Source organism: Mixophyes fleayi, chromosome 2 (assembly GCF_038048845.1).
Source record: "Mixophyes fleayi isolate aMixFle1 chromosome 2, aMixFle1.hap1, whole genome shotgun sequence".
Lineage (NCBI taxonomy): Eukaryota > Metazoa > Chordata > Amphibia > Anura > Limnodynastidae > Mixophyes > Mixophyes fleayi.
This window is the reverse complement of record NC_134403.1, coordinates 210,750,822-210,773,728: the sequence shown is the minus strand read 5'-3', so window position 1 is coordinate 210,773,728 and position 22,907 is coordinate 210,750,822. Positions and strand designations below refer to the sequence as shown.

General features: G+C 40.7%; 1 protein-coding gene across 2 annotated transcripts in view; it reads right to left on the bottom strand.

The window, feature by feature from the left end:
- Window positions 1-239: 239 nt before the first annotated feature.
- Window positions 240-22,907, bottom strand: part of LOC142140288 (uncharacterized) — a 150,126-nt gene continuing 127,458 nt past the window's right edge. For both annotated transcript variants that reach the window (XM_075198098.1, XM_075198099.1), the window contains one exon: window positions 240-567. In XM_075198098.1, the coding sequence (XP_075054199.1) occupies window positions 510-567 (58 nt within the window). In that variant the 3' untranslated portion in view covers window positions 240-509. The remainder of the gene's footprint in view (window positions 568-22,907) is intronic.

The following is a 22,907-nucleotide window of genomic DNA, read 5'->3' as shown; positions in this document are numbered from 1 at the left end:
CCCTAATATTTATCCCTAATGGATTACAACCTGGGCACAAATGTATTAGCAACTAACGAACTAGGCATACTGCTGTCCAAGGTGTACTGCAAATGTGGCTTTTCATCTAAATGGTTGGTCATGTATAGTCATTTCTAATTTAGCTCTATATTTTGGTGACGTAAATTGTAAAGAATTCAAATAAATATGCAAACATGTCATTTTAGAAAAGTAATGAAGTGTAATATATACTGTGAGAATAAACATTTGAAGTAACAACAATTACAAACTACAATCAAAAAATGTAAGGCATGTAAAATAATACCCACTAACATTACAATATGCTATTTAAAATCTAGATTCACAAATCAATACACTCTTGGTGATCTATCCAGGACATTTTTGATATGCAAAGTTATTGGTCCTTCATTACTCTTTCATATGGATGTCAAACCAAGACATTTCAGGTCCAGATTTTGAGACTCATAAATACATTTCCATAAATTGTAATATCTTCAGAATACTTCAGATTATTCCCAAACCATCAGTACTTTACTGAAAGGGACAAACACGCCAGATCCTGGATCACTGTAACATATGAAAAAAGAAGGAACAGATGGTAAGAACTCATTATATGTTAGCAACGTATTACAACATTTATGTAATCAATGTGATGTGTACATGACTTGAAATCATTAATTTTTTTATTCAACACATATACATATTTATTTTTCATATATTTTCCCATTTTAGTGGAGCTTTGAAACCCTGCTTTTCACATTATGGTTTGTTTTAGCCACATTACTGCTCATACACTAGAGGATGTTGCATATCCTTTATAATTTATGCGGTCAGGCTTATCTGCTGCTTTAAAAACAGACAGTGTCCTAGAGATCATCGATTCCTAAACTCATTGTTCCTTTCCAGTTGACACTATGGTGCACACTAAAGAGAATCACGCTGGTAATACTTCATGGCTTTTTCACACAAGGATTCATCTATCATCCACTTTACAAGTGTATTCAGAATGTGCCACTTGTAAAGCACACACTGACATACGGATCGTTATTCCTGTAATCACTGTGCCGCCCCCATACACACTGTAGTGCATGCTAAATAGAACTGTGCTTGTAATGCTTACCTGCACAATGGTCCTAATGGTGCTTTCTAATGTGAATTAGCATGTTGTGCTTGCCTAGAGATGTATGAACCCTGCTAATAATGCCCTTTACAGAGGCAGAATGATGGTCAGCATGTCCTGACCACTCTTTTTGTAAAGCGGATGCTGAATCCTAGAGTGAGCGAGCCATAAATATCAGCTAGTTCATAGTAAATTGATAGGCTATATGCTTGAATCAAAATGGCTGCCTCAACTATATGTAGGCAAAGGGTGCATCTTAAATAACTGTGGAAAAAGTGTTTATTATCATGGGAGCAAATATTATACAAAGCACTTCATATGAGTAACAGCAGTACCATTTGTTAAAGTATGTGAGCGCAATAGTCCCCTATCTTATGTATGACACCCATACATAAGATACAGTGCTATATGTAACATATTTTTCTTGCACCTCATATCAAATCTACATGGTTCTGTGCCTCAATGTACATCTATGTGAAACCATACTGCATAGTTGGCTACTTTTTGTATCTTCCCTCCATGAGATTCCGGAGGTGAGATCCAATGGACAAGTGCGTGAGCATAACAATGCTATTTTCATTATTACAGCTCCACCCCCCACATGATTAATGTCATTGACACAATTCACACTGAATCACTTTTTCAAGGCAACACTCACTTAAAAAAAAAAGTGGTGCAGGACCCAGGAGGGTGGTCTTGAACTCCCTGATATTCGTGTGTGTCCTGGACATTCCAGAAGAGGAGGCAAGTATGCCATACAGTATATGAGGCCTAGGTGCAAATATCATTCTAGGCTACTTACCACTCTAGCGCAGTGACTAACATGAGCTAAGTAGGAGCAAGAAAGGGAGAATAAATCCTCTCCCTCTCCTGTCCCTATTTGTCTCATGTCAGTGACCACAATACAGTGATAATAGGAAGAAATGCAGGAGGGTCATCGGTTAACGGAATGATGAGGGAGGTGGGGAGAGGCAAGTTGGGGCCCTAGAAGCCAGATGAGGACATTGGGCCTGATTCATTAAGGAAAGTTAAGCAAAAAATTGAGTAAGTTTTCTTAATCAAGTTTTCTGGACAAAACTATGTTGCAATGCAAGTGGTGCAAATTAGTTTATTATTTTACACATAAGGAAATACTGTCTGTTATTTCATGTAGCACACAAATACTTGATAGCTTATTTGTACAGTGAAATTTAAAGTTGATCAAGGAAGTTCCCTACCCCAGCTATAAATCTGCAATGACATTTTAAATTTACCTCCCTCTCCAATGGAACATGGTTTTGCCTTACTTTTGCTTAACTTTCCTTAATGAATCAGGCTCATTGTCTTTGGCATCTGAGAATAGGTTGTCTCCTTTAATATTTACCATAAACCACTAGCAGGGGTGGAACAGTGAACCGCCAGCCCCATATCAAAACCTGTGTAGGGGTCCAGTGATGCCACGCTAGCCTCCCAGGCTCTAGTGTATTTGTATACAAGCAGCTCCATCACCAGGTCATTTGTCCTTTTCTTACTTCTGTAAAATGTGACCAGGACTTCAGCTCTCCTATGGAATGCATTAGTGCCATGTGAATAATATAATTACAATAAATAGAATTCTAAGAAAAACAAATGCGTGATTAAGCATTCAAGGAATGTGCCTAATCACGCTATAATGTAAGGGCTTTCATGTATGTGAATTATGCCTGTATTTCACAAAGGAAGAAAGTCCAGAAGCACTCCAAATATGTCAAGGCACCAATATAGGTTGGTATATTCCTCTTCTGAGATTCACTCAGCTCAGAGTAAGCAAAGAGTGAAAAGAACATTTAATCACATTACTTAAAAATCTTTATTGAAACACTGGGGATAATAAAGTGTTTTGCTTGTTACAATTCCATCCTGTCCAGGTAGTACTTTAAAGCAGCACTGCTATTTTCACATTTGGGACCACCTGTTGCTATTGGTCATGTAATTTAGCTTAATAGAAACTTACTAATGTCATCCACAAAATACCCCCAAAATACATAATCCTCCAGGGACACCAATAATTGCTGGAACCAATAATATTACCATGAATCTTTATGCCTTTATAAATAATTATTTACAGCCCATAAGGACTATGAATGAAAGTTTCAGCAATAGAGCAAATAAAACAAACACTATGAGGAGGTGACCGATTCACAATGCTGTGTAGAAGAAAACTCTTCTGGATATTCTCATTAAGATCCCTTTTTCCATAGGATCTTAATGAGTCTATCGAACTTAAGCAATTTAGGTTCTTTTTTGTAGATCTTATGTAATTTTAACTTCTATGGTTGGAATACAATTTGCACAACACTGCAGAATTATTGGCGCTATATAAATAGCTGTTGATGATGATGATGACTCATAGCTCATATGATTGGGTTTCTGTAGTTGTGATTGGATACCATGAGTTTGAACCCCTATTGAGGTATGTAAAGAATTGTCTTAAGGATTTTGTAAAGTCAATGTTGAGGAGTCTAGCTATGAGTACTCATTATATCTTTTTGTATATACGTTTTATATTCAATATGAAACAGGTTTATTTGATTACCACCTGAATATGATTGATGTTGAGTCCTTACTGGATCATTTATTTTTAAAAATGGAGCTTTCAACAAATACTCCATATCTCTGAGGAAACCACAGAAGAACCAGGGTGAAGAAACGAGTAAGAGGAGTTTCATGAATTTTTTTTATAAACCAAGTAATCTGTGGAAATGAGAGCTGGAGTATATGAAAATACAAAGCAACTGGCTCCAGAGCCAGGTTTGGGTATTAAGGACTGATATTGAGCTGCCAATCTGTGTGGAAGGTAACGTGAACTGTGATAATTATTTTATCCACCATTGCGGAAGAGATTGACATGGAATGCTGTGGGATGCAGCCTAAAATTGCCGGCACAAGATGAGATCTGCAAGACTCTGGATGTCAGTGACCCTGCTATTGCGGTTAATAGAGATCTAATAGACATATCTGAAATGAAGGATACACTACTAGTCCCCTCAATATTGATGGGGATGGATAATCTATACTACCGCCTTTTTGTTTTATTTTCCTTTATGTGGTAGCTCTATATTTTATAAGAGTTTGTAATAGCAAAACTGATTTCTGATGTGTGCACCATTGGTTCTCTATTTAAGTCATTCAGCTGAATTAATTTGATAATTGTGGATGTTATAGGGTGGAATGTTTTATATATCATCATCATCATCATCATCATTTATTTATATAGCGCCACTAATTCCGCAGCGCTGTACAGAGAACTCATTCACATCAGTCCCTGCCCCATTGGAGCTTACAGTCTAAATTCCCTACTATAGACACACACTCACACACAGACAGACAGAAAGACAGACAGAGAGGGAGAGACTAGGGTCAATTTTTTTTTTTTTTTTTTTTTTTTTTTTTTTAATTGCAGCCAATTAACCTACCAGTATGTTTTTGGAGTGTGGGAGGAAACCGGAGCACCCGGAGGAAACCCACGCAAACACAGGGAGAACATACAAACTCCACACAGATAAGGCCATGGTTGGGAATCGAACTCATGACCCCAGTGCTGTGAGGCAGATGTGCTAACCACTACGCCACTGTGCTGCCCTAATATATATATGATTCTTTGAATAATATACCTGTTTTAATAAATATGCTTTACTTTAGATTGATCTATTTATTTGGATGGCTGCTATATGCTTTTTATGGAGAATGTAGGCCTTTTTTGCTATGCTATGCTTTGCATTTAATCACCTTGGATCTTGCTTGCAGGTACTTCCAGCGTAGGACTGGCCCAGCAGGCTACCGGTAAAATCACCGGTAGGCCCAGCTACCTTACGGTCACACCCCCTTTTAAAAGTGGGCGGAGCTTCCCTGGGGCACCCGTTGTCCGCACTAGGCAGCCGCTGTCCTTCCCGGATTCACCGCTGTTTCAAATGCGATCCCTGCTGCGATCGCATTTGAAAGATCTAAGGAATTAAGGTCTTCCACTCACATTATGCATACCTATCAGAGACCACTTCCGGTCCCGAACTTCCGGATTCACTTGTGCGTTCCAGGTTGGAACGCACGCCGCTACTACCCACCTCAATCACCAGCATTTCCCCGCGGACCTCCGCTGTCTTTACTGTGCGGGAGAGCTTTATCTATTGTCACTGGAGATGCACTGGAAGGTAATACACAGCAGGATACGTACAAGGGTTAGCTGGCAATGACCCTATGACCGACACAGCATGTAGGTAACGTCTATGTTCCTGTGTAAAACTGTATGGTGCATTTATTTATTGCTGTCTTTCTTCACTCTGCTTTTTAAAATAGAGTTCTTTCATGGTTAAGAGGCGATACATAATGTATATTGAAGTGGGGTATGGGCAGTGGCTCAGTCTTTTTTTCTTTTTTTTATTACTTGAATAGACAGTTTCAAATATCACAACAGGAACATCGTGGCTATCAGATGCACTGAACTTTCTTTCATCATTGGATCTACCTAGGTGTTCACCTCCTCTGGAATCTTCCAAGCGCAAGTATATAGACTCTGATCCTCATACCTATGAACTGAGCCACCGAGTTTTGTCGCTGGATGCGACTTACACATTGGACACTTGCATTAGTTACCCTGCATTAGCTAGTAGATATTGATTGGAATTGGATCCCACCTTAGTCCTATCGTTATTTTACTGCTGTATCACGTTTTTTTTATTATTTTTTTATTGCTATTCCTATGATTATTTTCTGCATGTTTGATATAAAAGCTTGATACTCATCTTCTCAAATATCCATATATTAATTTATTAACCAATCGCATATACATGGGTTTAAGCGCAGAATTCTATTTTATTATTTGTCCTTCGTGGACTGACCACTCCCTCTCTAGTTTCTGGTCCCACCTCTATGATGGTTGACCACACCCCCTCTGGTGGGCCCCTAGTGTTGCAGTCCCCGGTGGGCCCTTCATGCCCCAGTCCGACACTGGATACTTCAATAATATTATCTGCATAAAAGGAAATATCCATACACAGTGTTACAGAAAACCAACTGATGTGAATATATAGTGGTTGAGTGGACTGGTATATATGGTGGTATGCAATACTGCCACTTCTACTGTCTTCATTTATAAACTATCAAATTCCTTTCACTTACACTTTCCATACCACCACTTCTAAATTTTCATACCGCTATTTCTAAATTTCCACTTTGAATAAATGTGAATACATGTATACAAGCCAACAGTGAACATCATATGAGTTGGCTGAATACCATTCCATTTAGCCAATTTAAAAAGGTTAAAATGCAATTATATGGAAAATTATATGCTGATAAAACTTTAAGAGAACGAGTTATGAGACCAAATGCATAGAATCAGCAAAATTAGAGACTCACAAAGTAGGCAAAACCTATTGGAAAGAAAAAAAAGGATAAGGGAGGAATCAATAATAAGAATAAATTCTAGTGGGCATTTGTCATAAGATTTATTGAGAGGTTTTCCCCACGCAAAAAAATCATGCATGATATACATACTGTGCTCTTCATGGTAATGAAACAAATAAAAAAAATATCATCATTCCATTTGTATGAAAGGAGCCAATACACTAACATTTTATTGATATGACACATTTGCATTCCTATGACAACAAAGTAAATAAAGAGAAGTCTAATGTCCTGTTCATATAAAGAAAAAGGGTACATCATCATCCGATCAGCATGGCAATGCAACGTAACACAGGAGTGGGTTATCGTGGGCAAAGCCGTCTGGGATATAGTAACCATGATGAACACTCATGCATATGATTGGAAATACAATATATTAACTGGACTGAAAAAACTGTTGGACTTTGATACTCAATAAATTCAGAATACCGATGGGAAATGTATATATTTATAATCACATATATTGCTTTGTATTATATTTGTAATATGCCATTATCCATTTGGCATGGCAAAGAGATGTAATACACTAGTGCATCTCTGTTGATAATGCCTTCTGGGATATAGTAACCATGACAACCACTCGTACACAGGATTGATAATGATATATTTACCAGACCGACTTTGACATTTAATGAATTAAAATTGTAAATGAAATATGAATGTATTGTAATCTTTTATTTTTGGGGAATGAATATTATTGACTAGGTTTTTATTGCTTGAACTGAACATGGCCAGTTTAAATAAGTCAGGACTGTAAAATTGGTTAGTTTTAGTTTAAACATGGAAGAATTACTGTGGCTATAGAAATTCATCACACCCTGTCAAAATCATTACCATTTGCACATTACACCATGGAAAATAAATTAAATAAAAGTTTTAACAACTTATTTACACATTTCGCCTTACAACGTTCGACTTACGAAAAAAAAGGCAATATTTCTGATAATTAGTAAAGAATGAAAAACTAGAATAACAGGGTTGGAAAAGTGGTCAGTCCCCCAATTTCATACTTTGTAGAGACACCTTTTGCTTATTTACAGCAATCAGTCTGTTTGAATATGTCTCTACCAGCTTTGCACACCTAGATTGGGGAATATTTGTCCAGTCTTCCTTGTAGAATTGTTCAAGTTCAGTCAAATATGGTGGTGCACGACGATAGACTGCTCTCTTCAAGTCCATCCACAGATTTTCTCGAACTTAGGCCAGGGCTCTGAATTGGCCAGTGAAGGACATTCACCTTCCTACTCTTAAGCCACTGCATTGTTTTCATGGTGGCATGTTTAGGGTCATTGTCGTGCCGAAAGGCAAACCACCTGCCCATCTTCAGCTGTCTAGCAGAGGGCTGCAGGTTTTCCATAAGAATTTGGGTATACTTGGCAGCATCCATCTTCCCTTTAATCCTGACCAATCGCCCAGTCTCTGCTAAAGAGAAACAACCTACATCATAATGTTGCCACCACCATGCTTCATAAGAGGTATGGTGTGTTTTGAGTGGTGTGCTTTGTTTGGTTTACACCAAACATAGCACTTGGAGCTCAGTCCAAAAAGTTCTATCTTGATCTCATCTGACCATACAATCTTTTGCCATGTGGTATCAGAATCTTCAAAGTGGTTTTTTTTTTGCAAATTGCAAATGAGACTGAGGGTGGCACTTTATCAGACGAGTTATCTTTCTTGCCACCTTTCAAAACAGGGCAGCTTTGTGTAAAGCTTGTGAGAGAGTTGTCACATGTACAGACTGACCAACCTCAGCCATAAAGCCTTGTAAGTGTTAGGAACCCCTCTAGCTGGTACAGCAAGTCTGGTGTTCACTGGAGCCCCTAGTGGTGGGGACAGACTTGGCCGCAGACTAACAGAGGGTCGTGAAATGCGTACCGGCTGGGGAGAACCCAGGAAAGTGGAGTGAAGTCCAGGCAAGGGTCGAGGGCCGGCAGCAGACAGCGAATCCAATAAACAAGCCAAGGTCAAGGGTTACGAGCAAACAGGAAAGTCGGTAAACAGGGGTCGAAGTCACAAGAAACAACAGGCAGGGTCCAAATCCAGGCAAGGGGTCATACACAGGCAATCCAACAGAATATCCACGTGACAGGAACAAGGAGCAGAGCAGGTCAGCAGAACTGGTAACAGAAAGCTATAACCGGCAGTGAGGCTGCAGACCTCACTGCCTTAAATACTAGTGGCCACCTAGCTCTGAATCACTCACAGCCCCCTGCATAATTAATTGAAACACCACATAAATTAGCCCACAGGCTAGTGCAAGGCTTGTTTAATCAAGCCACAGGTTTTACCCTGCTGTGTGTGCGCGCACGGCTTCCTCCACTGCCGGGACGCAGTGCAGGACAAGGCAACGGTCTTGGGAACGGTCGGCCAGGATCCGGAAATGACGTCAAGGTGACGGCCGGGACGCCAGAGGGCACAGTAAGCGAGCCGCAGCGTCTGTGAGTACCGCAGTGGCTCGTGACAGTAAGATGCTTCAAAGATGCCACTGGCCTCTTGGTAGCTTCCCTAATCAATTTTCTCCAGACTCTGTCATCCAGTTTGTAGAGACAACCCAAACTAGGCAAGGTGTTGGTGGGGCCATACACTGTACACTCCATAATGATGCTTTGAACTGTACTTGGAGGGAGAGTAAATGGCTTTGAAATCGTTTTGTAACCTTCTCCTAACTTGTACCTTTCCACAACTTTTTCCTGGAGCCCTTTTAAAAGCACCTTTCCAACCATGGTGAATTATTTGCCTTACCATGCACTAGTAGTAGTGGAATCCTCAAGGAACAGCCAGTTTTAGAGATCTGAAGAAATCAAAACCATTACAATTGATGTCAGGCATGGCCAATTAGCCTGTTGTGTGATGCAGAAGGTCATAAGCAAGTTTATAATGGTTACTCTCAGAGTATGATTATTCATTCAAACCTGGTATTTTACTAATTAAATTATATTAATTGTTAAGAATTTTTGTACATTTTTGTAAATGTTATTTTCACTTTGATGTTGAGGGTTATGATGTGTAAATATAGCTGGCAAAAGTTTGATTTAATTTATTTAATTTCCCATGATGTAATGCGACAAAGGATAATGATTTGACAGGGTTTGATCATTTTTTTATAGACACTGTAGATACTACCCCACCTGCCTTAATAAAAACCAGACTGAAATACGTTGTGTATACAGTATCCTGCCATTGTGTGTTACATCTATTGAAACCATTACACAGTGGTTACAGCATTGTGGGAGCCCATTTCTTGAACATTATACCGTTGTGATAATTGAGCTCTCATTACATTTTATATCAAAGGTAATATGCCAGATTCTTCAGTTTATTTTCTCTATTTATGTCTATATATGTATTTGGTGATGGAGCTCATAGGAGGGATTGGAATTTAAAGAGTGAATAATGCTGATATGCCTTATTGAGTTTCAGAAAACATATTATTAAAGTGTGGAGAGTGAGTGCATCACCAAATGGAAGATAATTGCTGTGGAGTTATACTACTTCTTTTCAGGAAAATGTTTGCGGATTATTCACACAAAAACTTGTTTCACTTTCTTTCAATATGTGCACATTTTAAGGTGTTTAAATACCAATAGTTCTGATAATATTACACTTTCTTTCTATTGTATTCTCCTTTTTATATGTGGAGACATCTTTATTAACTTACTGGGAGGATGAGTTAATTGTAAAAGGACTCAACACCACAAGTCACAACATTTGAAAAAGTATCATGTTTTAGTATTTTGTTGTCTATGACAGCACTGAAATCTCCTTTGAGTTTTAAATATATGTGTGTTTTGAAATGTGGTGATATTTCATAAGGATAGTTTTAGCTGCTGTGATTGCTTTGGATAGTTTACATTTTATTTGTATCCGCTTTTGACCTAGTTTGGGATGTAAGGATAGCAAGAATAGCAATACACCTAGAATATTTATAGCAATTATATTATTATTAAACAGTTTGGCAGGACCATAGAATGTTTGTTCTGCTCATGTGCATGAAAAATGCATATCCTTGCATACATCCATAGTACACATTCCTGTCTTGCATGCAGGGGCAGGCTGGCCCGGGGGGCAGGGGGCCATCGGCCGCTCGGTCAGGCCACTATTAGGGCCGGGGGGTAGGCCGGCCGCCGCCCCCCGGCTGCAAAATACTATGCTTTCCCCCGCGGCCGCATTTGATGACATCAGATGCAGCCGTGTCAGCGCACAGGCGGCCGCATCACATGACAGGGGATGCGGCCGCGTCATCAATGACGCGGCCGCATCCCTTTTCATGTGATGCGGCCATCTGTGTGCCCCCCGGCCACGCCTCTCCCAGCCCGCGCCTGCTTGCATGTCCATACTTCTTGAGAGACTGAACAGGAAAGGGCAGGGGCATGTAATCGTATGCACAGTACACTAAGGCATGTTTACGTAATTGCTCTCTAGTTAGAGTTAGAAACAGCTGCAGATATGCCTGTCAGAAGACATATCTGTAGTGAGTACTCTACGCCTGTAGCAAAGATCTGTGTTGATGATGATGATCTTTGCGGCTTTTAAATACATTTTCAAAAATGGTGTTTTGTTCCCCCCCCCCCCCCCCCCCCCAAAAAATAAAAAATAATAATCTAAGCACCTACACTCACTGGTCTGTTGCAGTAATTATGGGGGATGAGCGGCGTGGATCCCCTGCAAAAGCCACAGCCAGCATTAGGCTATGTCAGGCTAGGCTGGTGACACTGTAGCTGTGAAAACCGCATTGTGTGGTTCCTCCTTTCATTATATTCACACAGTACCAGCCTGTACTAATAGAGAGTGGTTTTGCTCTGATTGGTCATAATGTGAGAAAGCCGCTCTGATTGATTAGTAGTGGTCAGAGGCCATTGATACAACGTAGTTCATTGATACATCTTTAAAATACATCAATTTATTCTTTATAATTACTTGTAATATATCCAGACCAAAAATTCATTTCCAGCCCTAATAGAACATTATTTCCCTGCTATGTTGTCTATAGTACTAATTTAGAATATCATGTATCTTTTCTTTTTATTAATTCTCACTAGCTATTTTATGTAAATGATATTTTCTGATACAGGATGTACTGAACACTTCTAACTTTATTTATACGCCAATCGCTACTGTAAAGTAGAAGCCACATAATCTCAAAGCAAGAGTAGCAGCCTAAAAAGGAATATCAGAATAGCAACACATAGGGAAAGATTCAATTTAATATGATTTGCCACTGGACATCACCACAATGTACAGATGCACATGCCTCTTATGGTAAGGAATCTCTGCTTATTTTTCTACACACCTCTGCCTGGACATTGCCTAGATGTGTCTCCACTTACTGCTCTGAAGGCAAATTGCGTTGATTTGAATAGATAGACATCACAGAGCATGTAATTATAATGACTTAATATTTATTTAGACAGACCATACATCTTAAAGAACCTTATTTACCCGTCATGTTGTTCATATCACAAATGCATAACATCTTATTATATAAATATTCTATTTTCTTCTCTTTACAACCATTCTGTAGATGTGACTAGCTCTAACCACCTAACTTGCACTGGAATATTTAAAGCTTACTAGTGTTTGCAATGGAGCAAAAATATTAATGATGAACATTAGAAAAGAAAATATGACCATCATTTACACAACACTGAAAAGAGACACTAATTGTGAAACATAAAAAAGCAAGTTTATAATGCCTGAGAGACAAATGTAGCATGTTGTCAGGATAATCCCCACCAGTACATAGATCGTTTAAACACTCTCTGAAAATCCACCGTTTTACTGGAGGCTACCCTACTCCCACCTATACTACTCCCACTGGTACACCCTTGCTGTCTCAATCTCCAGTGAGTCACACTCGCTCCTCTTGTTTCAGATATGCCTTTTTCCCCTCTAGGTTTTCAGGAGCAAGACCCTTTGTTTGTATGTCTGCACTTGCCTTGTCTACCTTGTAAATTCCTGTTTTAGAAATGCTCTGTTTTCCCAATGGTCTGGCACCAAGAAACACTGCAACACCTTACAAATCAACAAAAAAAAAATAGTATTATTATTTTTATTATTATTATTATTATTATTATTATTATTATTAAGTTACAGCTCCAAAGCACCAGCTGTGGCAGTGAATTTGGACAGGTAAAATGTATAATAAAATCAAGCTCTACTACAGCTACATGTTGTTATTTATTCTTTAATTTTGTCACCTGGTTAGACTTAATGAAAGATGTTATTAATGAATGGCCAGTCTTTTTATGCAATCACTGAATCCTTGGACCTATAAGCAATTTGTGAAACACATGTGCCCACATTACACAGGGTTGGACATTCGGGCACCTTGCTATGCAACCGGACCATATGTAGCATGTGGTTGCTCTTTGTGTTTGTTGATAACTTATATCATAACTTAAATCATCATCAGTTATTTATATAGCGTCACTAATTCCGCAGTGCTGTACAGAGAACTCATTCACATCAGTCCCTGCCCCATTGGAGCTTACACTCTAAATTTCCTAACATATACACACACACACACACACACACACACAGAGATTAAGGTCAATTTTGGTAGCATCCAATTAACCTACCAGTATGTTTTTGGAGTGTGGGAGGAAACCGGAGCACCCGAAGGTAAGCCACACAAACACAGGGAGAACATACAAACTCCACGCAGATAAGACCATGGTCGGGAATCGAACTCATGACCGAAGTGCTGTAAGATAGAGGTGATAACCATTACGACACTGTGCTGCTACTATATACCCACCAGTAGTCTCGACTTAGGAAGGTGCTGATTTTTGTGGCTGAAAAGGGTCAGAACTTCGCAATTTAAGGGCAGAGCCCCATCATTTAGGGCATAGTCTGGGGCAGATTGGACATGGCCTTAAGTGTCCTAGTTTGGCAATGGGGAATGTTAGGATGTATTGTATAGAGATATTACAGATTTCCTGGGTTTCATATTCAGGGGGGAATGTAAATTTTTAGCATTTGATTGTATGGTCCAGTACAAAGTTATTATATTATTTTGTATGAAAAAAGAGGACACAATGTGTCACACACTATGCCCTTTTCAATGCATGACCCAAGAAATCTGAAAATAGTGTGATATAAATGTAAATAGCTATGATTTTAAAAAGCATCTTACACTGAGCAGTGCTAAATAAATGATATCCGTTCACACCCATTTATTGTTATCACTAGCGCCTGTCATATTACACCAAAATGTGCAGCCAGCAGTACCCAACACTAACTAGAAATATTTTCTGTATAGGAGATGAGAAGAAGATGGTGGAAGTTATAAACTTTGTTTCATATAGTGTTGCATTTGATATGACAAACTTTCTGCATCAGATTGACAGGAGCCTCACTCTGAACTGTTAGGGAACCTTGCTCCAATTATCTAACTCTCAGTCTTCGACTTTCTTGCTTCAGACCCCTCCTCACATCATAACTCTGACATGCTGCTCTGTTCTCATTACCACAATAACAAAAGTGTTCAGGTCACTACCTCCCACAAGATACACTATTCTATTGAAATAATCTGTGCTGCTATGAAAACCCAATGATCTGATTGGCCACAAGTTGTTCTATACCTGCTCCAGCTCCGCCCACAAAAGAAATTCCTGGTGGACACATTCCTTACAAAGCTGTTATATGTCCTGTAAAAACTGCATCTGGTCACTGCAAATCAATTCATGGATAATATTCTGAAATAATGAAAAAGAAAATGACAGACTAGAACAATAGGAGGAACAAAAATGAAACTGAAATGAGGACACAAAGTAAGGGAAGTGAGTATTCTGGGAGAACAATAAGTGAGAGCATTTAATAATCAGTCACATAGGGCCTGAATCATTAAGGAGAGCAAAGCAAAAAAAAGGAGTAACTTTGCACCTTGGCAAAACCATGTTGCATTGGAGGGGGAGTAAATTTAAAATGTGGAGACAGGTTTACAGTTGGGGAATGGCATGTCCTAGATCAACTTTACATTTCAGTGTAAAAATAAAGCTATCAAGTATCTGTGTCCTCCATGAAAAAACAGCCAGTGTTTTCCTTATATGCAAAATAATAAACTAATTTACACCCCTTGCATTGTAACATGGTTTGTTGGGAGAAAATTTACTGCCTTACTCTTTTTAATGACGATTTTTGGTGATTGTATTCAAATGATTATGGGTGTGATAAAGTCTCTTTAAATATCAATAGAGCAAGATAAGATTCATAATTTTATCCAAAACATAAATGTGGTAAACTCTTCTGTTATCTCTGAGCACATAAATGTATATTGTTCACCTTTAAAATTATATGACCGACTTCCATAGTGAACTTTACATAAAATGATTGCTAATACATTGACAGTAATTTTTATTTTTTATTAAATATGTTTTTTATTTTACTTCAGTGTATTATACAACACAAAAAATATGTCCACTCTAAATTCAGTGTTACATAGAAAATGTCAATGAAGAAACATGAAGCTTTCTAATACACTGACCCAGTTTACATATCTGACCTAGATTACATGCTGACTTTGGCCTGTGGAGAAAGAGAAGTTAACATTTAAATAGTGATGACTCATTTTAAACATCCCCAAAATGCCCCTATATCTTTTCTCTGCAAGAAATTGCTGTGTATGTACTTTCTTTTAAATTAATAATTCTGCTTTATCATCAATCAAATATTAACCAGACAGATGGATTTGTTTAATAACAAACTACATAGTCCTCATTTTCCTAGTTTCTGTTAGGAGTAGTACCATTATTATAGAGACTCATTGAAAATACATGTAACCCCCGCTGCCTATTGAATACCATCAGCAATGGAGTTACGAACAACCACCTCCCTTGTCAGCTCAGATGGTTCTGAGGATTTTACCAGTTATTGATTGCTGGGAAAATTGAATCTTAAAAAAAGCCCTGAGTGGCAGGGTATTTTGGGTACAAGTGGGATAATGAGAGCCACCACTTAGCTCTTTTCTGGCAGGAGCAGGAAGAGTGTAAGCCTGCTGTGCCTGAGAATAGCCTGGGCAAGCTGCAGCTGACTATACTAGCACCATCCAGAACTAGTTTTTGATTGAAGAAATATTTTTTATTTTCATATACAAAAAACAAGTACAATACTATACATACAAGTATACTGTGTTGCATCACAGCCAAACCACTATACTTGATAAAACATTATTCAAATATACTCTATAGCCCAGTTCAGGAACTATAACATGCACCACACATCATGTACTGTACCCTGGGGCGCACACAGAATTGTCCCCCGAGCCCCAAAAAAAAAAACACGAGAGAGAGCTGCTGCGCATGCACCCGCGCATGCGCAGCAGCTCCATTTCGGCAGCACTTTCCTATACAGCAGCTGCGGACGCTTTTTTGACAGCGCCGCGACTGCTGTATAGGACAGTGCCGATATGGTGGGCACTGAGTTAGCACAGGGGGGGGTGTTTCTGGAGACTCAGAAACCCCCCTTTGTGCGCCACTGTGTACCTACAAATTGTACCAAGCCTGTCTGCAAGGAAGATAACAAATCCCTGATCCTATTGAAACAGCCCACATCTAGGGGTAAATGTATCAAGCTGAGAGTTTTCCGGCGGGTTTGAAAAACCAATCAGATTCTAGCTATCATTTATTTAGTACATTCTACAAAATGAAAGTTACAATCTGATTGGTTGCAATAGGCAACATCTCCACTTTTCAAACCCGCCGGAAAACTCTCAGCTTGATACATGTACCCCCTAGTGTCTAGTGAGCCTGGGTTCAAGGAGGGCTGCCATCAAGCATTAGAATAATCAGAGATTAAAGAAAAAAGAAGAGAAAGATCCGCTCAAGGGATAGGGCACCTCACATAAAATGTCTTAAAAATGAGTGTATAGTGTGACGTGAGGGGGTGCTCATCCAAATATTTAGTGAATACATAATTACATACACTTGTGGCGAACCACAAAAAAGAGTTGGTTTCTTGAGCCCTCCAGTCCAACTATCATTTTAAAACCATATTTATTAATTTCACCTCCGGCCGTTTAAATTATCAGCGCCGCAGTGAGCCAATCAGCATTCGCGGCGGCGCTGAGTGATTACGCACGCTGGCGGTTATTTAAGCCGCAGGGTGCCGTCATCTTCAGTTCATCGGCGGAGCCAAAGAGAGAGGACGTCGTGGGACGTCCACGGTCCAGAAGAAAGAAGACGCCTGTGGAAGTGGCAGGGTGCCCTTGTCAGGACAAGGAGCTACCCTGCCACAAGAAGAGAGCACCAGAGATGCCGGCGGGAAGCCCTTGTAAAGGCTAAAAGTGTCCCCGCCCAGAAAACAACCGCGACGAACGGGAGAAGAGGCGTCGTTGGCTGGAGGGTCTGGAAGACCCGGAAAAAAGGCGTCAGGAAGAAGTTGAGTATCCTGAGTGGAGCAGGTAAGTATACCCTGTGCAGTTAGGTCGAGCATAAGTCCCGGGGGCATTGTCGGGCACTAGGCCCATGGCCACTGATAGAGGGCACAAGGCCATAGTCAATTGGGCATAAAGCTCAAAGGTAGGGAAGTATAAGGGCACAAGTCCCTAGTTAGACGGGCTCAGAGCCCATAGTCAGAAGGGCACAAACCCCTAGTTAGTTGGGTTTAAAGCCCATAGTTAGAGGGCACAAGGCCCTGTAGTTAAAGAGAGGCATAAGGCCCCAGTTGAGAGACAGGGCACTAGGTCCCTGGAGTTAGAGGGGGCGTAAGAGCCCTGAGTTTGATTAGGGCGCAAGTCCCAAAGAGTAGTGTGGCAGGAGAGAGTGAGTCTCAGGCTGTAGACCTGAGAAAACAGTTGAGCAGAAGTCTCCTGTGGTTGTTCTACTTAACCGACTGGTTAGGTAGAGGTAAGCGTCTTCCATTGTCAGCCTTCCCTAATTAGTAGCGACTTGTTATTGCACATGTGTGGTGAAATACAGTATCGTGTATTGTGTTTGGTTGTGCTGTGTATGTTTCCTTCCAGGTGCAAGGTGTCAGTCCCCCATTAAAGGAAGGCTCTTGTTCCTGACTGTAATCCTGTGATACTCTGTGTCTGTGGGGACAAGGGGAAGATAGAGCACACACGTAGTGAGGGTTAGGACACACACGGAAGTCTGCCCGTCCTGTAGGTCCCTGGGGTTACAAAGGAATTCCTGAGGCAGTGATTGGGCCCCTCACTGGCAGTGCAACACAGCCCTTTTGAGTTCCAGGGGCGCGTCCCGTGGTGTCAATTGGGTGTCCCAGTCTGAGTTCTGGCAGTTTCCCTGGCAGTTCCAGATTGGGTCGGTGTTCCACAAGGGTGAACGCGACCGTCTCAAGTTCCGGCAGTGGCCACTGACAGTTCCGAGCAGAATCTGCTACCCTGGATGCCACTGAACCATGCCAACTGACCCCTGCTGCAGGGGCCGGCCGCTGAGGGGAATGGGCACATGCATGCAGTTAATTTACAGTAAGGGAGTGCCAAGCATAGGGTATATGATTTTGAGTCGTATCACTTGCACCAGCTACAGGTCTACATATGTCTTAGACGTATATTTTTTGTTGAGCAGAGTGAACCTAGACCCATATTCATCAACAGATGTATCTTCAGATCTGCTCCATGTTGAAGTCGGATGTGCGAATACCCAATATATGTGAATTGTAACAAAAAAATGTACCATACGTTCCTTTTGCATTCCTAAATTAATCAGAATCTGATTCTCAATCTCAAAGAAAACATCAGCTCTTTATGTAAGGATTAAGGGAAAAATTACTGATGAATGCAGTGATTTGTCTAAAACATCAAAATAGCTAACATTCCATACACCACTAGCAGTATCAAGAAAAGACTCATGGCCACGTATTGCTAGTAGTGGTCCTGCTACTGTTCTTATAGGCCTTACAATGCCCATTGCAAAAGCAAGTGCCCAACACGGTCATGTATCTTCTGAAATTTTCTATGCATCACCTTCTCGATCTGAGTGTAGGTTTCTCACTTCCAAAGCAGCCAGATCAGTACAGGAAAACAACATTGTTGCTGAAGAACAAATTGGACCTTCACAGAACCCATGAGGGTGTCCATGATTGCTATATGTAAGTCTGACATTTCAGATTCTGACACTGTAATTATAGAGCAGCCTCCATCCAAACTGTATCAACCATTTGGAAATGTGAGGATGAGTGTTATGCCTTCAGCAGTTACGTATTTACATATATATGTATTCTGTGTAAACTCCATCTAGTGGTCAGCCTGGTATTAACTTAAATTGAACTCTCAGAGCCTCTGTAGTTTAGTTACCAATGCACCATGGGTAGCTACAGGTCTCCATTTTAGATATTACATGCTAAGAAGCAAGAGGTGCAGTATATCTCTCCCCTTAGCACAGCATCAGTGGTAAGATTGCTCCCTAGTTATGCACTTTTGCCATGTGTTTTCATGTTTGCATTACAATACATTTGTTCATGTTGTAAATGTATTTCCTTATTTCTGTATTACAGTTTTACCACTTGAATTATAACTTTCTTAACTACTTGAATAGACAACATTTAACTAGGAGTGGTTATGCTGTCTGTCTGATTATATTCAGGCTAAAGAGAAGATTATAGTGAAGACAGAACAGTAAAACATTGGCTGTCAGCAAGTGGAACACATATATTCTGATTAACAGACCTGCTACACTGCCAACTCAGTTATCTGCATATGACAACTCAGCAGTTTCTACACAGTCTACAACACAGTGGCCACTCAGTAATAGGAGTACAGCCATTTGACTTCACAGAAACCTACAAATTGTCAGTGCAGCCATCCTGATTCAGTAATAAAGCACTTCCTGCATAGTCAAGCACCTCTTTAAAGGAGCCAATACTCTGACTTCTCAGAAACTGGCACTCAGTATACGCAGTTACCTGTATACTGCAATATAGTGATCTCTATACAGTCAAACACCTACCTCTCAACATCATGTCACAGAAAACGACATCTTCATACAAAACAAGGTCTCAAACCTGTGGTTCCTCAAAATCTTCATCTGCAGCCATCATTGCCCGCACAAAAGCTGTAGCCGCGAAAGTACGTGCCAACTTTGCTGAGTGAGAAATGCAATTGAAAATAGAGAAATCACGTCAGGAGGCAGAAATGACAAAAGAGAAATCACGTTTGGAGGCAGAGAAATCACGTCAGGAGGCAGAAATGACAGTAGAGAAATTACGCTTAGAGGCAATTATGGGAAAGCTTGCTGCAGAAAAAGAAGCTGCAGCTGCCATTGCTGAAGCAGACTTCTTGGAGACTGCAGATCGCCTTGATATAAAAGGCACCATCAATGTACTTGACTCAGAGCTCGGATCCCAAGATCCACTGCAACGCACATCAGAATATGTCCATCAAGCCTCCAAAATGAGCAGCAACCCTCCAGAAGCACAAGGTATGCAAACAGACTTTATCAGTGAAAAAAGTCTAACATGCTGTGCAGTGCAACCACATGTAAACAACAAACCGCAAATTTACAAGCAAGAGAATTCTGCACAAGGTGAAACCACGAGGGACATCCCTCCCCCACACCAAGAGTTTGAGTCTGTAAACTACAACAAAGGCAGCGCCTCCTACAGACAAAAGTGGTATGACACAAGCCGGCTGGAAACAGACAATCCTAGCAGGTATGACCACACACCACTTGCTCACTATGTTCATACACCGACAGCACATCCTAGAGCCAACCAGGACACACTAGACTTTGCCAAGTTTCTTGCACGACGAGAGCTTGTAACACAAGGACTTTCAAAGTCCAGAGCTTGGCGATCCTCCTTCCTAAATGCAATCAGAGGCTTAGGGCTAGATTTACTAACAGGCGTGATGCATGGCGGCTTGAAGCCGCCAATGCATCGCGGCAGTTTTCCGGCGGGTTTGCAATGCAAACAGCTGGATTTACTAATGGGCGCATATCAGCTTCAATTTGAAGCCGCCGGCGATGTCACGGCGGGATGTAATGCTCAAAGCCGCCGGCGGCTTTGAATAGAACATGGCGCTTTTGCTTTAAATGACGGCGCTTTTGTGTAAAGGCGGTTTTTTTGAAAATTACACCTGTCTCCTGGCCTGTTACTATTGGCTATTTTCAAAGTCAGGAGATTTGACATTACAAGCCCTATATAAACCACTGGCCTGACACTTTTTCTTTGATAGGGGTTTGAGGAGTTTTGTGAGAGGAGTTTGGAGGATAGTGGTTTGCTGTGAGTTGGTGAGAGTTGGAGTTTGGTGGATTGGTGGAGCGATATTTGATTGAAGTGTGAGTAGTCCTGTGGTATTTTTCTGTTTTGTACATTTATTTTCTCTTTTATTTTCTGTATTGTTTTTTTGGTATTTGACTTGTCCTTTGTCTGTGTTACTTGTGTGTGACTGTGTTGAGAGTGTGTCTGTACTTAGTGTAGTTTGTCTTTTGTGTTTGTAAGTCTTTCTGTGTTTTGTGTGTTTGACATTTATTTGTCATTATGTCCAGAGATAGGAGGGGAGAACAGGCTGAGGAGAGGGAGATGGAGGTTGAGGGGTCAGAGGAGGGAGAGGGAGAGGTTGAGGAGACAGGTCAGGGCAGGAAGACCAAGACAGGGAGGAATGTGCGCTTCTCACATGATGAGAATTGTGTGTTGGTGCACAATATTGTTCCCTGTTATGAGATCATACTAGGCAACCTGGCAGCCCGGACTCCTCTAAGGCAGCGTCACCAATTGTGGGGGCATGTCTGTGATGCCGTGAACGCAGTGGGCCCACTAAAGAGGACAGTGGCGCACTGCCGCAAGCGGTTTTCAGATATAAAAAGGAGGCTGAAAGAGAAGATGGCCCAGGAAAAGAGGGCAACTAGGTGCACGGGTGGTGGCCCTCCTCTTCGTATTGAGTACACAACGTACGAGGAGGAGCTGCGACAGATAATGCCGGCAGAGATTGTCGAGGGGATAAAAATCCAAGACACGGATTCGCCCTCTTTTGGACAAGTAGTTGGTGAGTTTTTTGCATATTTTACTCTAACAGTATTTTAAAAAAAAATTATTTTTAAAAATGCTTTTTTATTTTTAAAACTGCTTTTCTCTTTGCAAAACTGCTTTTCTCTTTGCAAAACTGCTTTTCTCTTTGCAAACGTTTTTTCTTTTTTTTTTTTTTCAAAGTGTATTTTTGTCTCTAATAGTTTGTAAAGGTTTTTTTTTCTCATAGAAAAAAAAAATACAAAAATTGCAAACACTTTTGTGCAATAAACAGTATATTTGGAAATTGTTTTTTTCTGGAAATACATTGTATGCTTTTTCTAATACATCCAGAATCGCCAGGACCGCAGTTCAGTCCCAGTGCCAGACCTACACCTCCACCTTCAGCGAGAGATTCGGGCACAGACGAGCAAGCAGGTGCGTGATTTCTGTTTAGGAGAGAAATAATGGAGTTACTTGATTTTCTGTGCAAATGTTGCTGTCAATGTTTTGTTTTTTTTCTTTTTATTGTTTGCAATGAGAAGTTAGGGCTACATTTTACTAAACTGATATGTTGCCTATAGAAACCCATCAGAATATACCTTTACTTTATTTATTGCATTCAACAAAATGACAGCTAAAATCTGATTGGTTGCTATAGGCAACATCTCCACTTTTTATAGCATGCAGTTTAGTCAAAATAACCCAGCATGTACTACACAGTCCAAATGATAATGGGTATTAAAAGGATAATAAGTGCATCCGTAGGCAGGTAGCATAGGACTAGAAATCAGGAATGCAAACATTGTGAAAGAATCTGTAGTTGCTAAAGAATATTCTTTCCTATCCAGTGTTCAGAATGCAATATACAAACATATTATATACTATATACTTACCGTCATTTTTCATACACAGGGCCCTCTTCATACCAGCCACCTCAGGCGGAGTCCCTGGAAATGTCCCCTGAGCCAGAGGATCAAACGACCATCACCCTGGTAACAGTGGATGCCCCTGTGTCTGGCCTCCAGGAAGTTTCACCTGGCCCTGCTGAACCATAACACCACCAACCTGCACCTGAAACTATGGACCCAGCCAGAGAAATTGCGCTGTCTATTGGCGCATTCCAGCAGCAACAGACAAACTCGCCACATGTCACAAATTGTGGCCCAGTTGAGGTGAATACACCGCTCCACTAGCCAAATCCCTGCTGCAATAAACCGGCTGGCAAGCGCTTTGGAGCAAACGAATGTGCAGCTGGCCAAAATGTCTGGGTCTGTGGACGCCATGCATTCCTCCGTTCGCGAGGGGAATGCCAATGTTATCCGGCTGGCAGGCCAGCAGGAACTCATTGCCCGCATGCCGGCACCTTTTTTATCGGCCTCCACCAGTACTGCTAGTACGCTGACCAGATCAACATATAGCACTCCTCCAAGGAGAGGTGCTCGCACCAGGGGTGGGCGAGGGA